Here is a 21966-nt window from a genome sequence, read left to right as displayed (position 1 = left end):
CTTCCGCAGGATGCGGCAGGGACTGAAACAGAATTGGTGGAAAGGGTTTCCCCTGCAGTCGGGAGGAGAGGAGAATTTAAGGGCTTTATGTGCCCTTTCTGCTGCCAAATAAGAGCCGGCCTTTCGTCTTCACTTTGGCAAACTACGGTCCCTAAAAAAACATAGGGGCTTTTTCCTTTAGTTTACAGTGATTCTGTTTCATTTTATTTAAACATGAAAAATCCAAAATATTCATAACAGTCTTAGATGGTAACAGAATCATTATAATTATGACCTACTACTGTTTATGCCAGTCTCTTCTAGCTCACTTTCCACTGCCACTTAACTGTAAATATTTTAAAGATTTATTTAAAATACTGTAAAAAACTATTGCTTCAAGATAACGGAAGGATATTTGTATCTTTTTTAGTTAACCTTACTTTGAAATTGTGAAGAAGGGTAGTGCATCTAACAAATATGCTTGCTATCAGTTTTAGTAAATAATTTGAGACACTGTATCTTTCTGTGTTGCTTGAAGTTTCTAATCAAGATTTCACTGCTATACTGTTGAACTTTGTATGTCTATTTTGTTTTGTTAACCAGAGCAAAGGTCTGTTGGCTTATTTTGGAAACTTCCGTCTGCTTGCAGAGTTCTCCACTCCTTTTGTGAATCAGCGGTAAGTGGCTGTTAGTGAATTTTTACATAATTCTTTTTTGTTTAAATCTATATTATTATTTATTTCACTTAGGAAGCTTTGTGTTACTGAACATCAGCTGAAAGTGAATTGATACATATTTAACTAAAGATTACTATCTGGAAAGCTTTTGCTATGAACGCTTTTGCCTGCCTCACAAGTTTCTCTTTAGATTATCCTTCTTATGAAATGACAAGTTTTCATGAAGCTACTGAACAAAAAATTTCATTAATATAGTATCAGTTATTAGCCAATGCGTGTTCATTTAATTATTATGATAGAAGCTGTCAGTTTCAATAGGGATTTTGTTTTTAATATCGCAGACCAGCAAAAGAAGCAAGATAGCATTGTTATGAGGATCCTAGGATGGAACTGCGTTGCCCTAAACAATGTGAAGTTTAATTTGCAATATTGCATAATATATCAGTATTAATATTTGTGTATAAATATATAGATTAATGGAAACATATACATGCTTCTCTATTTTCAAAAATAAGTTTTCAAATTTATTTCTAGAATGAAAATAGAACATTAGTAAAGCATTTAAACACAGCTGAAATGGATAAACTTCACAACTTTGATAAGAAAAGAAAGTAGCAGAAGGCTCTGTTGTAGAGTTCAGGGAGAGGTGAGCCCTGCCATGCCTTACAGTGTCACCACGGGAATCTCTGCTGTGGATATCAGAAAAGGGTTGTAATAATGCCATGTGTCACAGGGAGGGACAGGAGCTCAGTAGAGTTTCCAGGTGCTGTAGGTAGAGTGGCCTCTGTCTCCTCACTCCTTAGCCACTGTGACCCAGCTGGGGACAAGGACCTGTCCCCAGGAAGGCTTTGCTCTACAACAAGGGCTTTCGTGTAAGGTGGTGCTGGAATCCTTCCTCCTTCTCCAGTGTTGGTGCTGTAGGACCAGATCTTTCAGTGTGGCAGATGCCTGTTCCTCACCCATGCTTCTTAGTGTGTATTTCTGCTTTAGTGATCCTACATGCATGGCATCCATCTTTTTTTCCACGTATCTGGTAGAGAAAGGCAGGATAAGGTGGGTAAGGGGAAGAGAAAAGAGGAACTATAGTCCTCCTGCAAACAGGGTATCTTGAGTATTGCAAATCGCAACACTGCGGTTGTAAGCTCTGAAATGTTTTAGGAGACAGATCTGTAGGAAAAGATTGTGCTGAGATTTCTTCTGAACATTTACCGGGCAAATTCAACTTAAAGGAGGGCAGAATAGAATAATGGAGCTCTACAGAGGTTGCTGTCATTTGCCCGAACACAGTTGGGTAGGTATTTTTGGTCTAATCTCAGTGTCCCATGTGCACAGAGAAACTGAGAAAGGGAATAAAGAGATGGTTCTTTTAAACTTGTTTTAGCAACACAAGGAAGAAGAGAGTGAGAAAATGAAAAAACATGGTATGATACTGTATAGGTGGTATTATATTTTAAAGGTGGCATCATGTTCGAAATTTCTCTGTGGAAATTCATGTCCCAGCAAATGGCTGTCCTCCAGCTGAATTTAACTAAGAAAGGGTTTAATCCTGAGTTTAAGTGGTACCTATACTGATGCTTACCTTTCATCTTGTGTTGTTAAAGTAGTGTAGTGATACTTTTGGTTATTAAAAGTAATGTACAGTATGTTTCTTTTAAAATGCCTATACTGCAACCATGTGTCCCTGAATACCCCCATTTACTGCTTTCTCAGAAAAACAGAAATATCTGTAGGAGATAAAGTCCCCTGCATGGAGAGATGTCATCTCATTAGTGCATGAATATTTTTTTTCATTAAATTTGAAGAGAACCAGACGTTTAAGACAGTAATGTAGACTGTTGATAATGATGTACATTAAATCTCTTGTTTGCATTCTTAATATTACCAAAAAGGAGCTATTATTAAAATAATATTCTAATCTCGGAACTGAAGCATTTTCTCTGTATCTCCTGTCTGTGTTGTTAGGGGTATCTAACTGGACAATGTCTGCATGTCAAGCATTGGCTTCCTTCTATGTTAACGTCAACATTTATATAATTAATTACGGCCAGTGATGGGTAGTATGTTAATGTTCAGTGTGATTTACTGGCTTTTATTTATTTGAATTTAGTGGGAGAGGGAAATCACCAAGCGGATGTTTAGTTACCCTTTTTCCAACAATTACCTTTGTTGGCAGATCATGGTATACGTTAAAAACCTTTTATATTACTTGTGGAATCTGCACAAGATATATATCAAGGAAAATAGAGGCTCTCATTGTTGGTCCTACCAAGTATATCAGGTCTTTCTCTTCATCAGCCCAGTAACTGTTGCTGTGTGTCCTGCTTCTAGACTAACTGCTAGAGAACCTGGCTCTTAATCATCTCATTTGCACTCTAACCAATTCCTGGAGTATTTCTGTTAGAGCTGAATGTCTGGCAGATTTGTTTTAGTATATCTGTAATTACTGAGGCCATAATCCATAGGTAATTAAATGAAAAATAACTTTTTTGCCAGTCTTTGGATTGTTAGACTGTAAAAAAGTTTTACCCCTATATCTTATTGAGAAATACTTAAGTTATTCTGCTTCTTCCTTCCGCTTGATAAATATAGTGATTTATGTCATTTTCTGCTGGTCCTTTCTTTAACTTGCCACTGTTGCACAGATTTTCCTAGCATTTATTCTAAGTGTGAATGATAAGGAGTTAAAGGAGTTTTGTTCCCTTTTTAGGAATTCAGCCCACATGGTCTGTGTGCTAGACAACAGATAATAGCTATGCCTCTCTGCTAAGAAATTAATATACAAGAAAATTAAGAAAGAAAACCAGACTGCACTTATGAACTAGAAGTGTGAATGGGAGGAGGGCGTTGTTTCATTTATCTTTTCATTGCATAACATACCTTGCTGTGACACGATCAGGTGCAATTTATAATGTCTGGTTCTGAAGTTCTGGCTTAGGGCTAACAGAACCAGTCAGAAAATCCCAAATCTGGGAAGCCTGAAACTATAGCTCTGTGTACCAGAGCCACATCCAAATACAATATGCTAGTATAGAGATAGAGAGCTCCTAGCTCAGAATTGCTTTCAGGGAAAAAATAGGTTTGTTTTTTTTTTTCCAGTTGTTCATTGATGCAAGTTATTGCAAGAAATAATATAAAATTTGAATTATAGCATAACACACATCATAGTGACTGAGATGAGTACTTACTGTGTACTGATTTACAATACAAATCAAGATTTTCGACATATGATTCCTGCAGTGTACTGGATATCACACAGTGCTTAACAAAAGAAAAACAAGTAGCTGAGCAGAAGGGTTTGCCAGTTAAGCCAAAACAAAGGGCAGTAATTTAGAAAAGAGAAGGTTAGAAGTAATGAATAAAAATAAATAAAATTGAAAACCCCGTAAAATAAAGTCATTCCATTAAAAAGGGATTTTAAATCTGCCTGGTGTCTGTGAAAACTTCTCTTTTGCAGGTGGTTTTTTGAAGTATTGGGATATCCCAAATCTTCAAAGGCCAACATCATCAATGGTGTGCTGATGACAGTTGTGTTCTTCGTGGTGAGGATTGCAGTCATTCCTATGTATTACAGCCATGTAATTTCTGCATTTGGAACAGAGGCTTTTGAGAGGTTAGGATTTGCAGCCCAGAGCGCCTGGATTATCTCAAGCATTGTTTTGGATGTTATGAACATGATGTGGATGGTCAAAATTACAAAAGGATGCTACAAAGTTATTTGTCTTATTGGACAGGAGGAAGCCAAAACCTATAAAAATGGGAAATCTGACTAGAAATCACATGCATAAAATGAAACTTTTACTAAGAAAATAATTTGGGTTCACGGAAACACTGCACATTTTTGCTATGGAATGCTCCTCTTAAGGAAACAAGGTGTTACCTCTGTACTGATCTTATTCCTTCCCTAGCCACACTGCCTGCACACCCAGGGTCACGCTTTAAGGATCCTACTGAATGAGGAACAACAGCATAAGTTCACACAACTGAATTCTAGGTGTGTGTTCTAAGCACTTAACAAACTACTGAAATTAGAACGGAGCTGACTGGTTCCTTGGTTGTTGTCTACCAGTGTGTTCTTAAGTGTTTCACTCAGGTTTCTCAGATTAATGTGTTTTATAAATCCAGTGAATATTGACTTCTGTCTCTTTTAGAAAAAGAAAAACAAAAAACCCCAAAACTCCTGTTATGGTGCAGTTTTCCTGGCATCTTCCTATGTTTTCTTGTAGGAATATTTAGCGTTAAGAGTCGAGATTTCTTTCTTGACAACTTTTTAATTTTTGCAAGACAAACAAAAAATTTAGCTTGGATTCTATGAAGTCTTTTACTGCTCTTTGTTCTGTTTATATGCATGCACACCATTTGGGGGGGATTTATGAAATAATTTCATTGAAAATGCTGTATTATAAGACCACAAAATGTGTTTAAAAAGCCATTAAAATTCTCCGATTTTGATGAGAAGTATTAACTTTTGCTATGTTAGCTGACATACAATAGTACATCTACTAAATCTCCCATGGAAATTTTTTCATAGGTTAGCATGGTAAACGTTATGTGGAAACAGCGTAATTCTGACGAGAGAGATTTTTCCTTTGCTGCTACTACCTTTGAGAAGTATTGCAACTCCCCTCTTGTTTTTTACCATGGGACGTTTGGGATGTTAAGTTTAATTGTAAAGAGAGAAAATTCTTCTGTATATGTGCTGTGTAACTTAATACTTTTTTCTTTTGTCACAGAAATGACCCATTTGCTATGAAATACAGATGTTTGTTTGCCCCATTTTCCTTGTTAATGAGACTGGAAATCTGAGGTGTTGACTAAAAACATTCTTGAATTCAGGAAGGAGGTGAACTTTGTACCTGTTGAAAAAACTGTGTTGACATTCTTCAAAGCTGTCAAGTAATTCTGTAGAAGGTAGTTCACATCTGTAGAGAACATTTTCTTTTTCAGAACCACATTTTTGTCAATAGGTACTGCAGACTTGGAGATTGGAGGACATCAGAGAGTAATCTTAACATCAAGGAATGGTCTAGAATCTAAATTGTAATACAATTTGAGGAAATTCTGTGGGTTTTATATGATTTTTGAGAGCTGTATTTGTATGCATAGTTTGTTTTTTTGTTTTGCTTGTTTTAAACCATATCTGATTTGGGACTGACCAGCTTCCGTTTCTTCTTTCTTCTTTTTTTTTTTTTTCTTTGACATTACTAGTTATATTATACCTTCTGATAACGTGTGCTAAATTATGCTTTTTCACTTACTATTTAAGTGTTTGTACTAATTTTTGTAGACAATTTATTTTCAAACAAAGGGAGAAAATATTTGCCCTGTGTGCAGGCTATTTTGTTTTTCTTTTGTCCTGTTCCCTTTAACAAAGCTGAGCGAAAACAGCTCTTATCCCTACAGACCAGGGGGTCAGTAGGCAGGTTCTGTGCTTTTGGGCAGGGCAGCAGAGCTCCCCTGCTAGGAGTCCGGGGTCCGTAAGAGGGCTCAGTAGGCTGCAACGCCCCGTAACCAGGGTAACTATGACCGGTTTAGTTCCCCTGCTCAAAATAATTTCATAGAGTATTTTTAGGGTTAGCATAATACCCATTTTTACTTTCACTGTTTAACTGGCAGGCATTTTTTTCCGATGCTGTTTCCCAATCTTGCCTTCTTAGAGGAGATGTCAAGGGTTGTTAATACTTCAATTCTTCTGATTCTGTGCTTAGTAATATTTCACAAGTGCACGGACAAAAGATCTGTTTGTGCCTTGGGAAACTTAGCAATTATTTTATTTAGCTGTGGTTTTTTGGAATGACTGCAGTACCTTATCTGGATACCAGTAGGTAAGTTCATACGCTTGGCGAATTGATTCGACGGCCTGCTTTGCTGAAAGAAGGGGGCTCCCTTTTCTGTTCGCTTGAACCTCATGTTTTTTAAGGTAGTGCTTTCAATGTACCTAATGCGAAATCTAGTCTACACACAAAGGCACTATGTTTGTGTTACTTTATGATTTAAAGGTGTAAATGAAATACATCTTGTGGTGTTTTAGTCACTAGATCAGGGCATTATTTTCTAGTAGCGTGTTGCTGTCTCAAATCCATTTCAAAGTTAGTAAATTCAGACATTTTGGAGAATACACTTGAAAGTAGAAGTCTACCTTTTTATTCAGGCAGTAGGATGAAAAATATCGATAAGATAATTTGAAGCAAATCTTAAGATGACAACTTATGAAGACTCTTGTAAATTCCTCCCTTCTTTGCATTAATCATTAATCCATTCAAATCTAAATTTCAGTGCTTAAGTTTTTTTTGTTATTTTAGTGTAAAACATTCATTAAAATGGTCTGTTTCCTTCAGTTCTAGATAGATTTGTGTATGAGAGGAAACGAAGTCAATTTATTATGTTAAAACTAGGTTGGAAAAAGAACTACATAGTACAAATTGGGAAACAATCCAGAATGGAAAGGGCAGTCGAATAATTATTTTAGAACTTGCAATATTTTTGATTGCTGTACAAAATTAATGTAATTATCACAATACTTTGCAATGCATTACTTTTTCATTTTCTAATTTGATATTTTAATTATTTCAGTTGTATTCTGGTGTATCTACTATATGTCAGAAGACAACTTGTTGATGAAAAAAATTATTAATACTGCTGTATTGGGCAAGGACTGTAAAACAGAGTCGGCAAAGTTGTGAGGTAATGAGTGCATTAGTATGGGGCACTTTCTGCCTGCCATTAAAAGCTTATAATACAGCAAATTAGAGAGCACTGGCATCCATTTTTCGGTTGCACTTTATTCATTTAAAAACTGTGTTGAAATATTTATAAATTTCATCTTGCAAGCCTGTCTCTGTGGTTTTTTTTAATGGAAAAGAGTAAGAGCATGATAAGTGGTCATCGTAATGCTATCTTTAGAATCTATTTTTTTTTAAGTGGCTTAAAACCTCCATTTTTACCAGTTGCATTGTCAAACGTGAAGCAGAATCTTGGTGTGTCACCAGGTGTCTTTGCCATGGGCATATCAAATGGTAGGAGTTGACCTCGTAAAAATGCTTAAATATCTTATTTTTCTCTTCTTTTATATTCTTCAATACCAGGTGGCATAAAATTAGCACGATGATCATGGCAGAGTGTATTTGTACCAGTTAGGCTATATGTAGGAACGTAAGTTTTCTTTTTGTGTGGCTTTACCTTTTAATGAAAAAATGAATCAATATCAGTTTCAGAACTACTGTGGGGAATGGTAGGTCGGTCGTGTTTTGCTTTTATAATTCATTTGTGGATAGAGGATTTTGAGAGAGGCAATATACTTCAAAATACTTATTTGCTAGATGAGTGTTACAATGGATTTCAAGGAAGCTGAGAACCTTATGCTATAGAGATGCTTAATGGGTATCTGTATACATACTTAAGTGGTAAGAATTCCATATCTGAAACCTACTCTACCTCTATAAATGCATTTTAATTTGAATGAGCTTATTATAAGCTAATTTCTTAGCTTAATTACTTTAAAAAAACTACTGATTTTTGAAAAATATCCCATGAGCAGGAAAATGAAACAGGCTGACTTTAGATATTCTTAACAATTCCAAATTTTGTATTAAAGTTTATTAAAAATTAAAGCGATTACAGTGTCTTAAAGATAATTACCTCTTTCTTTATATTAAAAATGAGGGGAGAGGATTACTCATACTGCAGAATTCATGTTAACCTAAGAGAAAAAACAAATGAGCAAATGCGTACAAGCAGGTTTTAAAAGGAGAGGCGGAGGAGACTTGAGAACATACAGTATAGGAATCCAGATTTCTTCCTGCTATTGTAGTTGGGACAACAGTCGAATAGTAAGTAGTGGAAAGTATTAGGTATTTCTATATCTCTGTACCCACTGGCAAATGAAACTTTATTCTTTAAAATTTCCGAGCTGCACAAATTGAGTTATTAGTTGTTAATTGCTGTATGAAGAGGATGTTTTGTCATGGACTTGTGTGTGTATCAGTACATGTAAATACAAGCTTTCCATGAAAGATCATTATTAACAGAGAAGTTTGTAAAGTTGTTTGTGATGCTTCTGCTGAGCCAGTCAGAGGAGAATAAAGGGCTGCTTGAAAATTACTCCTACTTAGGATCTGTTGCAGTATTCACTCCTGGGGAAAGGCATCAGTAAATTAAAAGGGGCTAGAATTTTCAGATGAAAAGTAAAAGATTTTGAGAAGTATGGATACCCCTTTTTCATATTTTTAAAAGCCTGCTCTACAGCTTCATTAACTGTCTACAAGAGACTTCACAAGGAAGGATTTGTTCCTGGGTGGAGCGTGTGTCTCTATGGAAGGTATCTAACAGCTGGGAAGAGAACAGCACTTCATACTCGGTTCCTGACACCAGTCAGATCGAAGTAGTGATGAGTATTTACAAACTTTAACATTCATCCAACTCGAGGTGAAATTTCTGTGGAACAGATGAAGGTCTTACGATTTTCTGAAAGAACTTGCAAGGTCTTTTTATGGCGGAGAGTAACGAGTGATGTGCTGCTTGGGCTGTTTAGAGCTCTGGGATTAAGCACCAATTCATGCTTTTAGGTGGTAACACATGATAAGGTTTTGAATCCGTTACAAATCTTTACTAGCTACCTCCTTACCCTGACGTTCTTGCTCTATTTATAATAACCAAGCACTTTATAGCTGAGTAAAGAATGGAAGGTAGCTATGAAGAACAAACTGGATTTTTTGGTGTAAGAAACTTCTGTCAAAAGATCTTCTGAGATCATTTTCATTGTGTGGTGCCTTGCACTCAGAGGACACCTGATCATAGTTATGTACATTGATTTTTTTTTTTTTTTTTTAATCTAGTTGTAGTGTAAAGGAAATGTCTTTCAGAGAGTGAATTATGAAGAGTTCAGCATGTCTTATCAACCATATAACGATTGTGTGCTATTTATAACTTCCTGGTCATTGAAATTGAAAATATAAAAGCAAATAAAATATTCTGTAATGTATCTTTTTTTTTTTTTTAAATCTATGCGTGGGATGTCAAAAATTGTCTTGTGGACTGGACATGCTTTTATGAGCGTATAAATATGTATGTATTTGAGAATTCATACCTATGAGGAACATGTTGCATGCAACTTGTCTTCTAAGTTTTAAATTTTGGTATTTTTAAAATTTTGCTAGGTTTGAAAGCAACATTTAAATATTAATACTAAGCTGTAATACATGACATTTTTGAATGCAATGCGGAATATATTGTTTTTATTGTAACCATATTCCAGTTTCACAAGATAAATCTATCATATAATAGGAGGAAAGGAGGAAAAGGGCTAATCGTGAGCTGTGGCATATAATTTGCATGCTTAGTATGCACACATCCAAATATCCTGGATTTGTTTCTAGTATGCATATAATACAATGTTTTCTTTAATATCTACACACATGCGCGCGTGCGCGCACACACACACACACACACACACATGTAGGCTAGTTTAACATGTAAAACATCTAACCTGATAGAAAACCAAATTACAAACTTGGAAAAAATGACTTACAATTTAGATAAAACTAATGGTTTATGGAATTCTAAAAATGTTTGTATAATCTTCTGTCTAAAACCAAACTTAATAAATGTTGTAGAACTAGTTTATGTGCAGAGTGAGGATGAAAACTGTAAATTCTGCTACACTGACTTCTGGTAAATCATGACAATCCGGTTTGCAGTAAAGTTAAAACTCTAATACTGGCACAAAATATCAGTGTCACATTATTAAATTAAGATAGTAATGTGGCTTTAGTGTCATAGCAATCCTTATCATTGCACAAGAACTTAACAATGCAATATAATAATTCTGCAGATTGGTTATAAAAGTAATCAGTTGTAGTAAGGTGAATGATTAAATATTATGGATATCAATTTACTTTTTATTATAAAATAACATCCTGAACGATTCATTTGCATTTCATTGATACTGTAGAGCATTTCTGCATTTTGTTTGAACAGTTTAGCAGCTTGCATTAAGTTATATTGCCTGATTTTGTTTGTTTGTTTGTTTGATATATGCAATAATGTCAATAAGCAATAAATTGCATGTTGTATGCAAGGTACTGGAACTTCATAATAAAAGAAAAGAACACAGTTTCTTATTTTGTGAATTTTTCTTCCTCCATATATGATAATAGCTTATGAAAGAAGAGTTTACTTTGGGTTGAGTTCACAGACACTTGGCTCATACAGTATCTTGAAACTGCGTGCTGAATCCTTTTTATTTAAAAAAGGTGGGGAGGGAGTATGAGGTCTGAGCCAGACATTTTCAAGTGGCTAGACTTTTAAAGGCTGAAATCCTGCCTAGGACACTGCTTGGGGCACGAATGTGACTTAAACTACAATTTAGGTTGGATATTGAGGAAAAAATTCAATTTATACTGGATAGCATAATGATATCTTTATACAGTTTATTGTAATAGCATATGTTCCAGACATAAGGAGACCCCTTATTCGCAGGGCCTAGGGAGAAAGAACTACTGTCATTGGTGTATTATATGTGTGATATGTTACAAAGTCCTTTACCGAATACCAAGCTAGGCAATTCCTTAGTATGGCGATTCCTTGATTGTGTATATGCAGAGAGCATGTGCCTGGATCCAGTGAGCCGTGTAGCAGGCTGACTTCCAAACCCAGAAAATGTTCATTTTGAGTTTTTATTGAGTTTTTAATGTCTTTTGAGCTTTTATTTTGTACTATGCAACAGTTAAATTACTAGAAGAAAATACAAAGCACTTCAAAGCATTGGAACAGGTTGCCCAGAGAGGTGGTGGAGTCTCCTTCGCTGGAGATATTCAAAACCCGTCTGGATGTGATCCTGGGCAATATGCTCTAGGTGACCCTGCTTGAGCAGGGAGGTTGGACTAGATGATCTCCAGAGGTCCCTTCCAACCTCAACCATGCTGTGATTCAGTGATTTCACTTTTTTTTTTCCCCTCTCTTAGGCTTTAAGGGGAATTTAGTTTTATTTGTAAATGATATTCTTTGGGTACTAATTTGACTAGTTAACAAGTGGTTTTCCATACTAACATTGTAAATCTGTTTGGAAAGGACTCAGATGGGGAATGGGGCCCGGAAGTGTTATTTGGGGTCAGATGCTATATAGGTCAAATTTCTAAGTGCTTGAGAAAGGACAATGAGGGCTTGGTGGGAGGCTTTAATATTGGCACTGGACAGCTTTTAATACTGAATAGTAGAAAGGAAGGACTAAACACAGTTAGAAACAAAGGATTCCTTTCAGCAAGCCATTCTTAACCTGACATTCAACAACTCTTGCAAAGCGTGAGAAACGCCTCTCTCTAAGATGTAGGATATAAAAAGTATTCTGTATATCCACTTCCTCTCTGTCATGTTCTGGTGCAAAGCTGCCATTCACTTTGTCTCCCAACTTTCACTTTGTTTTTTTGGTCACCTCGTCTGGTTCTGCTGAAAATTTCCTTAACTCTGCATTTGTACTGGTGTGATAACTCTGCATTAGGGTCTTTTGTTGGCTTTTCTTTTTTAATCTTTTTCTTCACAGTGGATAGCTGCAGGTTTTTTAGATGATGGACTACCGTTGTGCGTATATTCTGGTTTTGCTCTGCTTTTCAGAAGTGGAGCTCACAGCGTAACGTACTTAAGATTGTACTTGGGATTGGGCGCTTCATTTGAATTGTGACCTTGGTGGTCTCTGAAATGCTTTATGTTGGGGAGAAAGTATTTGTTGTTTGGCTTGTGTTATTATAAAAGGTGAAAGCTGTTATCTATATGATGACTAAGAAGTAGTAGTTATGCTGTGCAATTGCCGCTCCTGTCAAAGTCTGATGGTAGAAACCAGGGAGACAGCGTACTGATGTCAGCAATGGAAGTAAGGTACTTTGAGCAAAAGCTGCAGATCCAATTCCCTGTTTGAGAACATCAGAAAGATAAAATGTGCTTTATCTTAGTAGCCTTTCTGCCACTGACACAAAATATTTGAAAGTGGACATGTCACTTGGTCTACAAGAGGCTCTTACTACTAAGCTGCTTTGTAAAATGCACTAAGTGGAGACCACAATGTTTGAATCTTGTTTAGTGCTGCTTACACAGCTCTTCCTGTGAATGCAGTCTTAGAGATATGGGCAAAGCCAAATTATGCCCTAAGACTTGGACAGTGATAAAGGTAATCATAATGTTTTCTAAGGGCTACAGGAACTAAATTACGGATATAACATTACTTTTCTAAGTTCTCAATACTCTATGCTCATAACTCTTGTATGCAGAAAGAGGTAGGAAGCCATTTCCTCTTACAGAGTAAAGACTGTAAAAGGGCAGAAATTAAAGGACTGATATTTTGTTTTGTTTTGTATTTTTATTTTGTGTTTACACAGAATCATGGAAATATCCTATTTAATGGGAAAGATAGCCTATTCTGAAAGGATGGTATGTGAACGTGTTCTTAAAAGCTATACTTCTGATTTTTGAGAAGAATGTATAAAAGAAGAGTTGTCTTTATTCTGAATCTTTTTGAAAATTTTTGAAGTAAATGGGAGAGGATCACTCATGTCTTATTTTACACCAAAACACCTACATAGGATGCAAGAAACCCCTCTTCCAGATTTGAATTTGGATTTTCCACATCCCAAGTTAATACGTTAACTGCACCACTTAGAGCTGTAATTCCCTCTTACTGTTTTTTCTCCCGATTGCTCCAATGAAATAGGAGGTTCCAACAAATAATTACAGTTTTTGATAAGCTCTAATTTCAAATTTCTATAATGTTTCTTTTGTATCTCACCCTGTACCTTTTGTATTTGACAGCCTATTGACTCCACTTTGTGGGATGGGCTTTAAAATAGTCCTGTAGGGTTTGTGCTCACGTTTGTTACTGCCTGTCTAGATTTTTATCATCTGTCCGTCAAAAAGGGATGGGATGAAAATAGCCTTCCATGCTCTGATACAAAGCAAGTTCCATTTTCTGAATGGAAAAATTCAGAAATGGAAAGTGGAAAATTGCAATGTCATTAATGATGCTTTATACATATATTAAACACATATTATATTCAGCCCATGAGCTCAAACATTTAATTGCCCACTATTGATAAATGTGAATAAGCGTGGCTGTTTCTAGACTGGATTTATTTAAAGAGCATCTTCTGTCATGGAAATAAGACGAGGTGCTCTAGTACATCTAGTACATCTCGAAGGCCTGTCATCGCCCTTCTCGACTAGCTGATTTTTGAAAACCATCTTGAGGAACCTTAGTGCCTCCATGAGGTTAGTTGTGGAAAGAATACAGCTTTACAGCACTGAGTCAGGCTGCTGGTGCATTCAGTGTTTTCTGCATACCTAATGTTTTTAAATTATTTGTAGTTGTAATATTAGTGTCTTCAGAAACAAAAGCAAAGTTATGACTTAAGATAACAAGATCAAAGGCAGCTCATAGGCTACACAGCTGTAAGGGATTAAAGTAGAGTCTCTGCGTATGCGTAACAGACTTGCTGTTGGTGAATTCTGAAACAGCCTTTGTACCCTTGGGGGGAGCCTTCTCCCGCCTCCTCCCGCGCTGCCGTTACAAGAGCAAGCAGCAGGGCCCAGGGCGCCTCCCCCCTTCCACGCTTGCCCTTCGTTAACGGCGTCTGGCTGTGGAAGGAAAACGTCTCTCCCGGGTAACGGCAGGCGAGCAGCGGCCCGGCCGCAGGCGGCACCGGGCTCCGTTCCCCGCAGCCTGCCTTCGCCATGGCGCGGCTCGCCGGGCCGGCCCGGCCGCCGCGGCCCCGGCCGCCCCGCACGGCCGAGCAGGAGCCGCCGGCGGCGGTGGCGGCTCTTCCCCGCCCTCTCGGCGCGCGGCAGCGCCCGCCCTCGCCGCTGGGGGGAGGGGCCGCGGCTGCTCGCCCCGCCCCGGGGGAGGGGCCGGGCGCAGCCCCGCCCGCAACGGCCGGCGCGCGCACGCCGCGCCGCGTTGTCGCGAGGGGTGGGGCGGCGCGTGGCGGTGTGTGGCCGCCGGGGCTGGCCGGGCGGGGAGCGGGCCGGGCCGGGCGAGGTGAGGAGCCGCGGCCGTTGGGGACGCGCCGAGCGGCGGCGGCGGCGGCGGGAGGCGGGCGCTGAGGGCGGGCGCACGGCGCTGCGCTGGGGCCGGGCCGGGGCTGAGCCGGTAGGAGCAGGCGGGCCTGACCTTGCCGCGGGCGAGCGGCGGGGGCGGGGCTGCGGCTGACGGGCCTCTTCAACGGCGCGGTGCCGGCGCGCGCGGGGTCACGTGAGGCGCTGCCCGCCGCCGGGTGGGCGGGCGGGGCGGGGCGCGGGCCGGGCGGAGGCGGAGGCGGAGGCGGAGGCCGCCCCGCCGCCGAGGGCGCCGGGCGCGATGCGCTGCCCGTCTGCGAGCGGGGGGCGGCGGCTTGGCGCCAGCAGCTCTCCTGGGGGAGGTTAAGGCTGGGGGGTTTTATTTAAGTTGTGTGCTTATTGCTTAAACCGACTTTTGATGCTGGATCCCTTTTTTTTTTTTTAAGAATCTTGTGGTGGAGCAGCGTATCCGTATTTCACCTTAATGAATAATCTGAATAGTTTTGTTTTATAGCTGTGTGCTTCCTCTTTAGAAGCTTGATCTGAAAAGACCCGGAGAGCAGAAGCGATGGGTCTGTCCGCATCCTCGCCGGCTGATGCAGTGCAGTCACCAGCTGCATCGCAGCAACATCCGATGGCGTCTCCGCCTTCGCAATGCCCTCTGCATCAGAAAAAAACACGTGGTAATTATTCTTGAAGCTTCAGTGAAGCCAGCTCTTAACGTGAAAAACTGATTGAAAAAATTTTTTGGTACAGAAGAAAAATGATTGTTCTAATAAACATGTGAGGTTTTCCCCTTTACCAAAGTAGCTTGCGAGTGGCTATTCACCAAGAGGAGTTTGTCGCTCATGAGAGGGACACGCAGGCTATTTGGTCTGTAGAGAGAGTAGGTGCTTGCTGTGGGGTGCGGTCCGTGGGTCACTCCAAACGGTCACACTTAGCAGGGGTCTCTGTCACATTTAGCAGATCTGTTCCCATCACCAGGTAGACACATAAAAGTGTCAGGCAGGTGCAAAGGCCCTTAGACAGGAGGTAGCTGGGAGCAGGTGCTCGTCACTAGGAAAAAACAGAATCTGGAAAAGAGGGCAGCAGAGGGGTGGGGTGATATGACCGGCTGGGGAAGGAGGACAGCAGCTCTTCTGTTGATAGCATGAACACTTGTTAGATTAACATTGCTGTGGAAATCTTAGCTGCAAACAACTGGCATGTAGGGGCCAGTATGGAGCTGGGAACGAGTGCTCAAGGACTGCATAAGAAGCTTAGAAGCTGCTATGGTGCTGGTTCTAAAATATGCAGAGAAAAGAATTGATTATGGAAGCTTGAAACTTGCCCAGATCAGAAGAACAAGCAAGTACCTGTTTGTATTTATATTAGCATTCAATGAACTCTTGTTTCCCAGTTCCTGTCACATCTTACAGACTTCATTTTGTAGTGATGTATATGCTGTTTTTTTCCTGTGTTACAGGTTGTCCAATGCACATGAAGACTCCTGAACACAGCCCTGAGAATGAAAACCGTGTTCCGGCACATCAAGAAAGAGCATATGAGTATGTAGCATGTCCGGTGAAGTCTGGTGCATCTAAAGTGGAAGATGGCATAGATCCTAGCAATATGGTAACTTTCACTTCGTTCCGATATCTTCTAGAGACTTACTTCCTAATAAAATGCTACCACAATGTAATCAGTGTAACTGTAATTAGTGATGCTGTCTGAACTGGAGACTGGCAATTAATGTAACCTTTTTTTACTCTGGTTTTCCTGATTTTTTTTAATGCAAATACATATATAAAAACATGAAAACATGTTAGACCTTATTTAACATCTCCTTCAGTGTTGTCTCTCTTTGATAAGAAATGGTTTGCCAGTTCATAAATATCTTTAGCTGTTTACTTCTATGTGTTAGTCACATATGTTTTTTTTTTTATATTACGTTAATGGTTTCTAGGTTCTGTGTAATGGTTGTATGGGTAAGTTCTGATGCAGGTCTCTCCTGGGCTTCCTCTGGCTTGCAAAGTGTAGCACTGATTTGAAAGCTGAAGTTTAGGAAAAAGGAATTTCAGTCCTCAGATGACAAATTTGTGCAAAGAGTTCTATTACAACAGCAAATATTAGTGGACTTATTTCAAGGCGGACATTCCTGATGTTTGTACCAACTGATTAATTATTTTGATTTTTCTCAAACACTGTAACGTATAAAAAATTTCCTACTGCAAGAGTTTTTTTGCTATTCAGATGATTATCCTTATTTTCTAGATGCCACCTCCTAACCAGCTGCCATCCCCAGATCAACCATTTCCACTGTCAACTGTTAGAGAAGAATCCTCTATTCCTAGAGCACACTCTGACAAGAAATGGGTCTATCCTTCAGAGCAAATGTTTTGGAATGCTATGCTAAGAAAAGGGTAAATAAACTGTGAATTATCCGATGGAGTCTGTGCGAGCCTGAAATTTATGAAGTAATATATCACTAGCTATTATTCATTGATATTATTTAAGAGTTTGTGGACTCCGTATAGTAAGTGATTAACTTCAATTTTTTAAAAAATACTCTTTTTCAAAACAATTTTAAAATAAAGGGTAAGCTGATCTGAAAGGGAATGTCAGGTAACTACCACTAGATTAGAAATAAAAATAAAAACTTCTAAAAGTCAGCACCTAGTCATAGGCAAACTTAGTATGACTGCCAGCTTTGAAACTCCATTGGCTTCATGCTAAGCCTGTTAAAATGATACAAAAAGTTCTGTGATTGCAAGAACATCTAAACTGACTTGCCAAAATTGCTAAAAGTGTGAAAATTAAAATGATTTGACAAATGAGCGTTCTGTCTTTACAAAAATTTAGCATGAGTAAGATCTAACTGAAATATAAAATGTCTCCTGTAGCTTAAAAAATTCTTCTGTGCTGCTGTTCCTTCATTCTTTTGTGTTTAGTTGCTTGTCGTTCTCAAGTAGATCGATGCTAACGGCAGTACTATTAAAACAGCAGTAATTCATTGTACTATGTGTCAATATTGTAGTTAAGACCTTGTCATAAACAGTCTATGCTGAACGCCTACATTTTGATCCTGTAAACGCTCAAGTGTGCAACACCACATGCCTGTTGAAAAATAAGCATCTGTAGAGCCATAGTGCAGGGGCTGAGAGATTGAAGGCATTTTTAAGTGTGAGAGAAATGTATCAAATACAGGGACTTCTGTGTATTAAGAACGCAAGTGGGATTTTTCCTGAGCATTTTTATGCTGAGCATCCGTGCTATGGACTTGTTTGTCACAAGTGCATTGTTTGCACTTTCTGATCTAGGTTAAGCTGTTAATTTAGCGAACTAGAATTTGTGGGTCTGTACAACGATAACTTTAATAATTGCACATTTAAATTGAAGATTAAGTAGTTGTCAAGATAATTAAGCAGAAGAGCCAGAAGTTACCAGTCTTGCTTTGTAGCTTTGCGTAAACCCTTAAATCTCTTTATCCAAAAACTTCCTGGATGAATTGAGTAAGGTAGAGTAGTTATGCAGTAATACTTGTAAAGTGTTTTCACGTTCTTATTTTTTAGGTGGAGGTGGAAAGATGATGACATAACAAGTGAAGATATGACCAACATTATTAAGATTCACAATCAGAATAATGAGCAAGCTTGGAAGGAAATTTTGAAGTGGGAAGCTCTTCGTGCTGTGTAAGTGCATATGAAATGAAAAGCAAACCTTCTGTTTTAGCTCTTGCTTCTGTAATTGTTTGAAAGTAGAATGTCTTTAGTTTTTCCGAAGTATCCCAGTGCCTATACACCATTAAGTTAGGTTTCTTGTAGCATTACGCGTTTTGATTAATACAAAGGAAGTGAGAAAGATTGTAAGCCTTTTACAATCCAAATCCAAAGCCTTCTAAGCCAGGAATTATTATGTTGACGAAGCTGATCAGCATTTTGGTGGCCTACATAATGTGGATTTGGAAAAGCTGACTTCTTGTTGTATTTATATGCGAACTGTTTGATTACAATTTGTATGTTGTGAACCAGATATAAGGTGTTAACTTACACAGATTGTAAGTGACTGGCATAGGATAGGACAATGTTTCCTGTTCTTCCTTGTTCCTACAAGAGACAGATTGCTTAAATGTACTGCATGTATGTAGAAATTGTTCTCTGAAATTCCATGGCCTTTGTTACACAGTAGCTTGGATTAGGGTTTTCTGTTCTCTAATGGTTTTTTGTTCTTTAATTCCTTAAACTGGTGGATTAGATTTGCTGAGATCTGCTCTGTTGATACTATAACAACGGCGTAGAGTTTATCAAAGGCACTTTACCAGCAGTACGCATTGGTAAAGTAAGAAAGACTCTGGGACTTTAAAACCTTTTAAAAATAGCTGGTTTAGATCACTGTTTTTTTTTTTTTTTTTTTTTACTGTTGCTATTTCTCCTGTTCGGTTTCTCTATTATTAAAACAAATTATTACAGGGGTTTAAATAATAGAACAAAACTTCGTCTTAGAAGTTAAAAATATTTTCTCTTTTTTAATTATGTGTTTAGGGAATGTCCATGTGGACCAACACTGATGCGATTCGGAGGCAAAGCAAAGGAGTATTCGCCAAGAGCCAGAATACGTTCGTGGATGGGGTATGTGGGCAGGAAAGAAGGACTTTTAGTGAGGGGGAGGAGGAAGAAGGCACATGTCTGAAAGCGTGGCATAGAAGTAATTTTAAGATGTTTTAGAAATGGAATTGCAAGTTATAATTACCAGAGGATATAAGTACTGGTGGTAATCTTATGACAGCATCTGGATAAATACATCTTCTTAGAATATGAGTTCCGCTTCCTCTCCCAGATTTGTAGTATCTATTAAATTAACTACACCGTCTGCTATCTCTCTTTTCAGATATGAGCTTCCTTTTGACAGACATGATTGGATTGTTGACCGATGTGGAAAAGAAGTCCGATACGTTATTGATTATTATGATGGTGGAGCAGTTGATAAGAACTATCAGTTCACTATCTTGGATGTTCGTCCTGCATTTGATTCTTTATCAGCTGTATGGGACAGAATGAAGGTAGCTTGGTGGCGTTGGACTTCATAACTATTCCTGGTGTGTGTAATCAAAAAGTAAAACGTTTCCCTCTTAAACTGAGGATTCGTGGACACTAGAACTTTAACTTAAGTTCACTGCAACTATGATCATCATCGCCACTGTTCTTTGGGGATGAGGAGGGAGGATTGGGAATTGCATTGTTGAATGCACCGATGCTTTATGGCGTTTTGAGTTAAATAATAAAGTTACAGTAGCAAGAACTTGTATCTTAATTTTCTTAAGAGCTATAAAATCTTTTTTATTTTGTCAATCTGTCATATATGTATTGTCACCTTTTTTTTGGTGACAATAAGCTTGCGTTCTTTCATTTCATGACTCCAGTGCTGCACCAAATACACTGGGTTTCTCATTCTGACTGGAGTTATATTTGGTATTATTTCATAAAACAGTAAAAACTGGAAATCTCATAAATGCTTTCACATGGTTACAGTGCTTGTGTACTCAGATGATGAGTAAAAGATAAAGTTTTAGATTGTTACAAACTGCTTATTTTATTAACTATATAAAGCTACGTATTTGCTTTTACATCGGCACTTTACCTGCTCAAATACAGGCTTCCTCAGGAAAAAAATAGGCAAACTTATTCTCTCTGAGAAAATAAGTATGAGTATTTTAAACAATATGTTAAGTTGAAAATGAGGAGAAAATACTTATGCCTCAATTTGCAATTTATCTTTTAGCAGAAGAACTACTAATTGCTAGAAGCACAAAATGAGTGCATCAATTGCATCTACTTTTAAAACAACATTTCTAAGAGGGGGTTGTTTAAATTTATATTTAATGATATTTATTTGAGTGTTTAAAAGTTTTTTTTTTTTTTCTTCAAACGTAAGAAAACTATACTTCTAGTGTACTTACATATTTTTATGTCTTTAATGTGTGTTCCATGTATGCATTCAGGCCAAAATTAAGCCTTATTTAAAGAAACTTTCATGCAATACATAAGGCTATTGCATGTTAGCTTCACTAATATACTGCAGTAGTTTTTCAGATGTAACAAGAAATCGCCCAAGGGTATATGTATACATAGTAATGCACATTTCTGTGTAGTGATTATAGTAAGAAATACTACAAATGTTTATGTAACTTGGCTAAAAAGGTATCTGAAGTATCAAAAAATAAGCTCAATTTGAGCAGTTTCTAAGAACAATGCATGCTTATGCTGTGTGACTTAAAGATTTGAGCAATATTGTGCTTAACAAGGAAAACTAACTTTTCTAAAGTCGTTTACTGTAATAGCTTTAAATTTGCATGTTTTAGGAAATTTTGATGCCACATACCCCTAAATTTAAATTATTCCTCCCTTTTGGCATACATTACTCCTGAGAATGAATTCTCCATGCAAAACACTTTGGACTAGAAGGAATAACTGAGTATCACATTGTAGCCTGTCAAGTGGGAATTTCTTCATCAGACTTCAAAACCTTAACTGTAAACCAGCTATGCATTAATTTTATGGAAGTGGTTATGTTTAAATGACATTGGAAGCTGTTTTTCAGGGGGAGAACAAAGTTGCAGTCAAATAACTCATCCCATTTAGGAAAAAATAATCCAGGGAAGCTTCCAGATTTTAAGGTACTAATGCAGATAAATGGTTCCCACTTCAGAGGCAACTGTCCTGCCAGCTAGGAATAAATCTAAACCAGAAGTCCAGAATCCTCAGAAAAGAGCACGCACTTACCCCTCTTGACTTTCCCTATCCCTTTTTGCCTTTTTTTCCGGTGTGATTCATATGTATCTAAATCAAAAATAATTTGGGGCAAAGAAAAATCTCAATTTCAGTTATTAATGTGCAGTTAGGAGATGTGTGTGAGCGTATACTAAGAATTATATCTGATTATGAAAGAGCTACTCCTCTCAGTCCTAATGGTCAAGACTGAGAGGGGGATACTGCTTTGTGTGTGGTATTTATTTATTTATTTATTTATTTATTTCTCTCCTCATTTTATGTATACATTTGGGTAACTTGATAGACACAGAATTCTGCGTCTATCACACAGAATTCTCACAACTAAATATGACACAGAATTCTGCGTCTATCACACAGAATTTCTCACAACTAAATATGGAAAAGGTACACCTATGAAGAGTGCCTCAGAAGCTTCGAAATAACTAGCCTGCCTTACTGATTTCAGAAGTTCGAACTTGGGTGCATTAGGAAAACTGTGATTACTACTGAATCTGATAACAGATGTCACGTGC

General features: G+C 38.1%; 2 protein-coding genes across 27 annotated transcripts in view; both read left to right on the top strand.

Annotated features, from left to right (window-relative positions):
* Positions 1 to 10764, top strand: part of TLCD4 (TLC domain containing 4) — a 55757-nt gene extending 44993 nt beyond the window's left edge. For 16 of the 21 annotated variants that reach the window (XM_068952408.1, XM_068952414.1, XM_068952411.1 and 13 more), the window contains 2 exons: positions 583 to 656; positions 4111 to 8737. In XM_068952408.1, the coding sequence (XP_068808509.1) occupies positions 583 to 656; positions 4111 to 4426 (390 nt within the window). In that variant the 3' untranslated portion in view covers positions 4427 to 8737. Of the gene's footprint in view, positions 1 to 582; positions 657 to 4110 lie in introns of all 21 variants that reach the window. The other 5 variants (XM_068952418.1, XM_068952419.1, XM_009685989.2 and 2 more) reach the window with 2 other exon arrangements.
* A 3418-nt stretch (positions 10765 to 14182) lies between these two features.
* On the top strand, positions 14183 to 20036 carry HCCS (holocytochrome c synthase). Of its 6 annotated transcripts, none has more exons than XM_068952387.1 (7): positions 14183 to 14296; positions 15221 to 15370; positions 16153 to 16301; positions 16941 to 17089; positions 18239 to 18358; positions 19208 to 19294; positions 19554 to 20036. In XM_068952387.1, the coding sequence occupies exons 2-7, from the start codon at positions 15256 to 15258 to the stop codon at positions 19750 to 19752; spliced, it is 819 nt and encodes a 272-aa protein (XP_068808488.1). In that variant the 5' UTR covers positions 14183 to 14296; positions 15221 to 15255; the 3' UTR covers positions 19753 to 20036. The 6 variants fall into 6 exon arrangements, with proteins under 6 accessions (XP_068808488.1, XP_068808487.1, XP_068808485.1 ...); XM_068952386.1 differs by having other exon boundaries at positions 14202 to 14296; positions 15202 to 15370; XM_068952384.1 differs by lacking the exon at positions 14183 to 14296 and adding an exon at positions 14555 to 14670 and having other exon boundaries at positions 15202 to 15370.
* Positions 20037 to 21966: the final 1930 nt, after the last annotated feature.

Source organism: Struthio camelus, chromosome 8 (assembly GCF_040807025.1).
Source record: "Struthio camelus isolate bStrCam1 chromosome 8, bStrCam1.hap1, whole genome shotgun sequence".
Classification (NCBI taxonomy): domain Eukaryota; kingdom Metazoa; phylum Chordata; class Aves; order Struthioniformes; family Struthionidae; genus Struthio; species Struthio camelus.
This window is presented reverse-complemented; position numbering and strand designations above follow the sequence as displayed.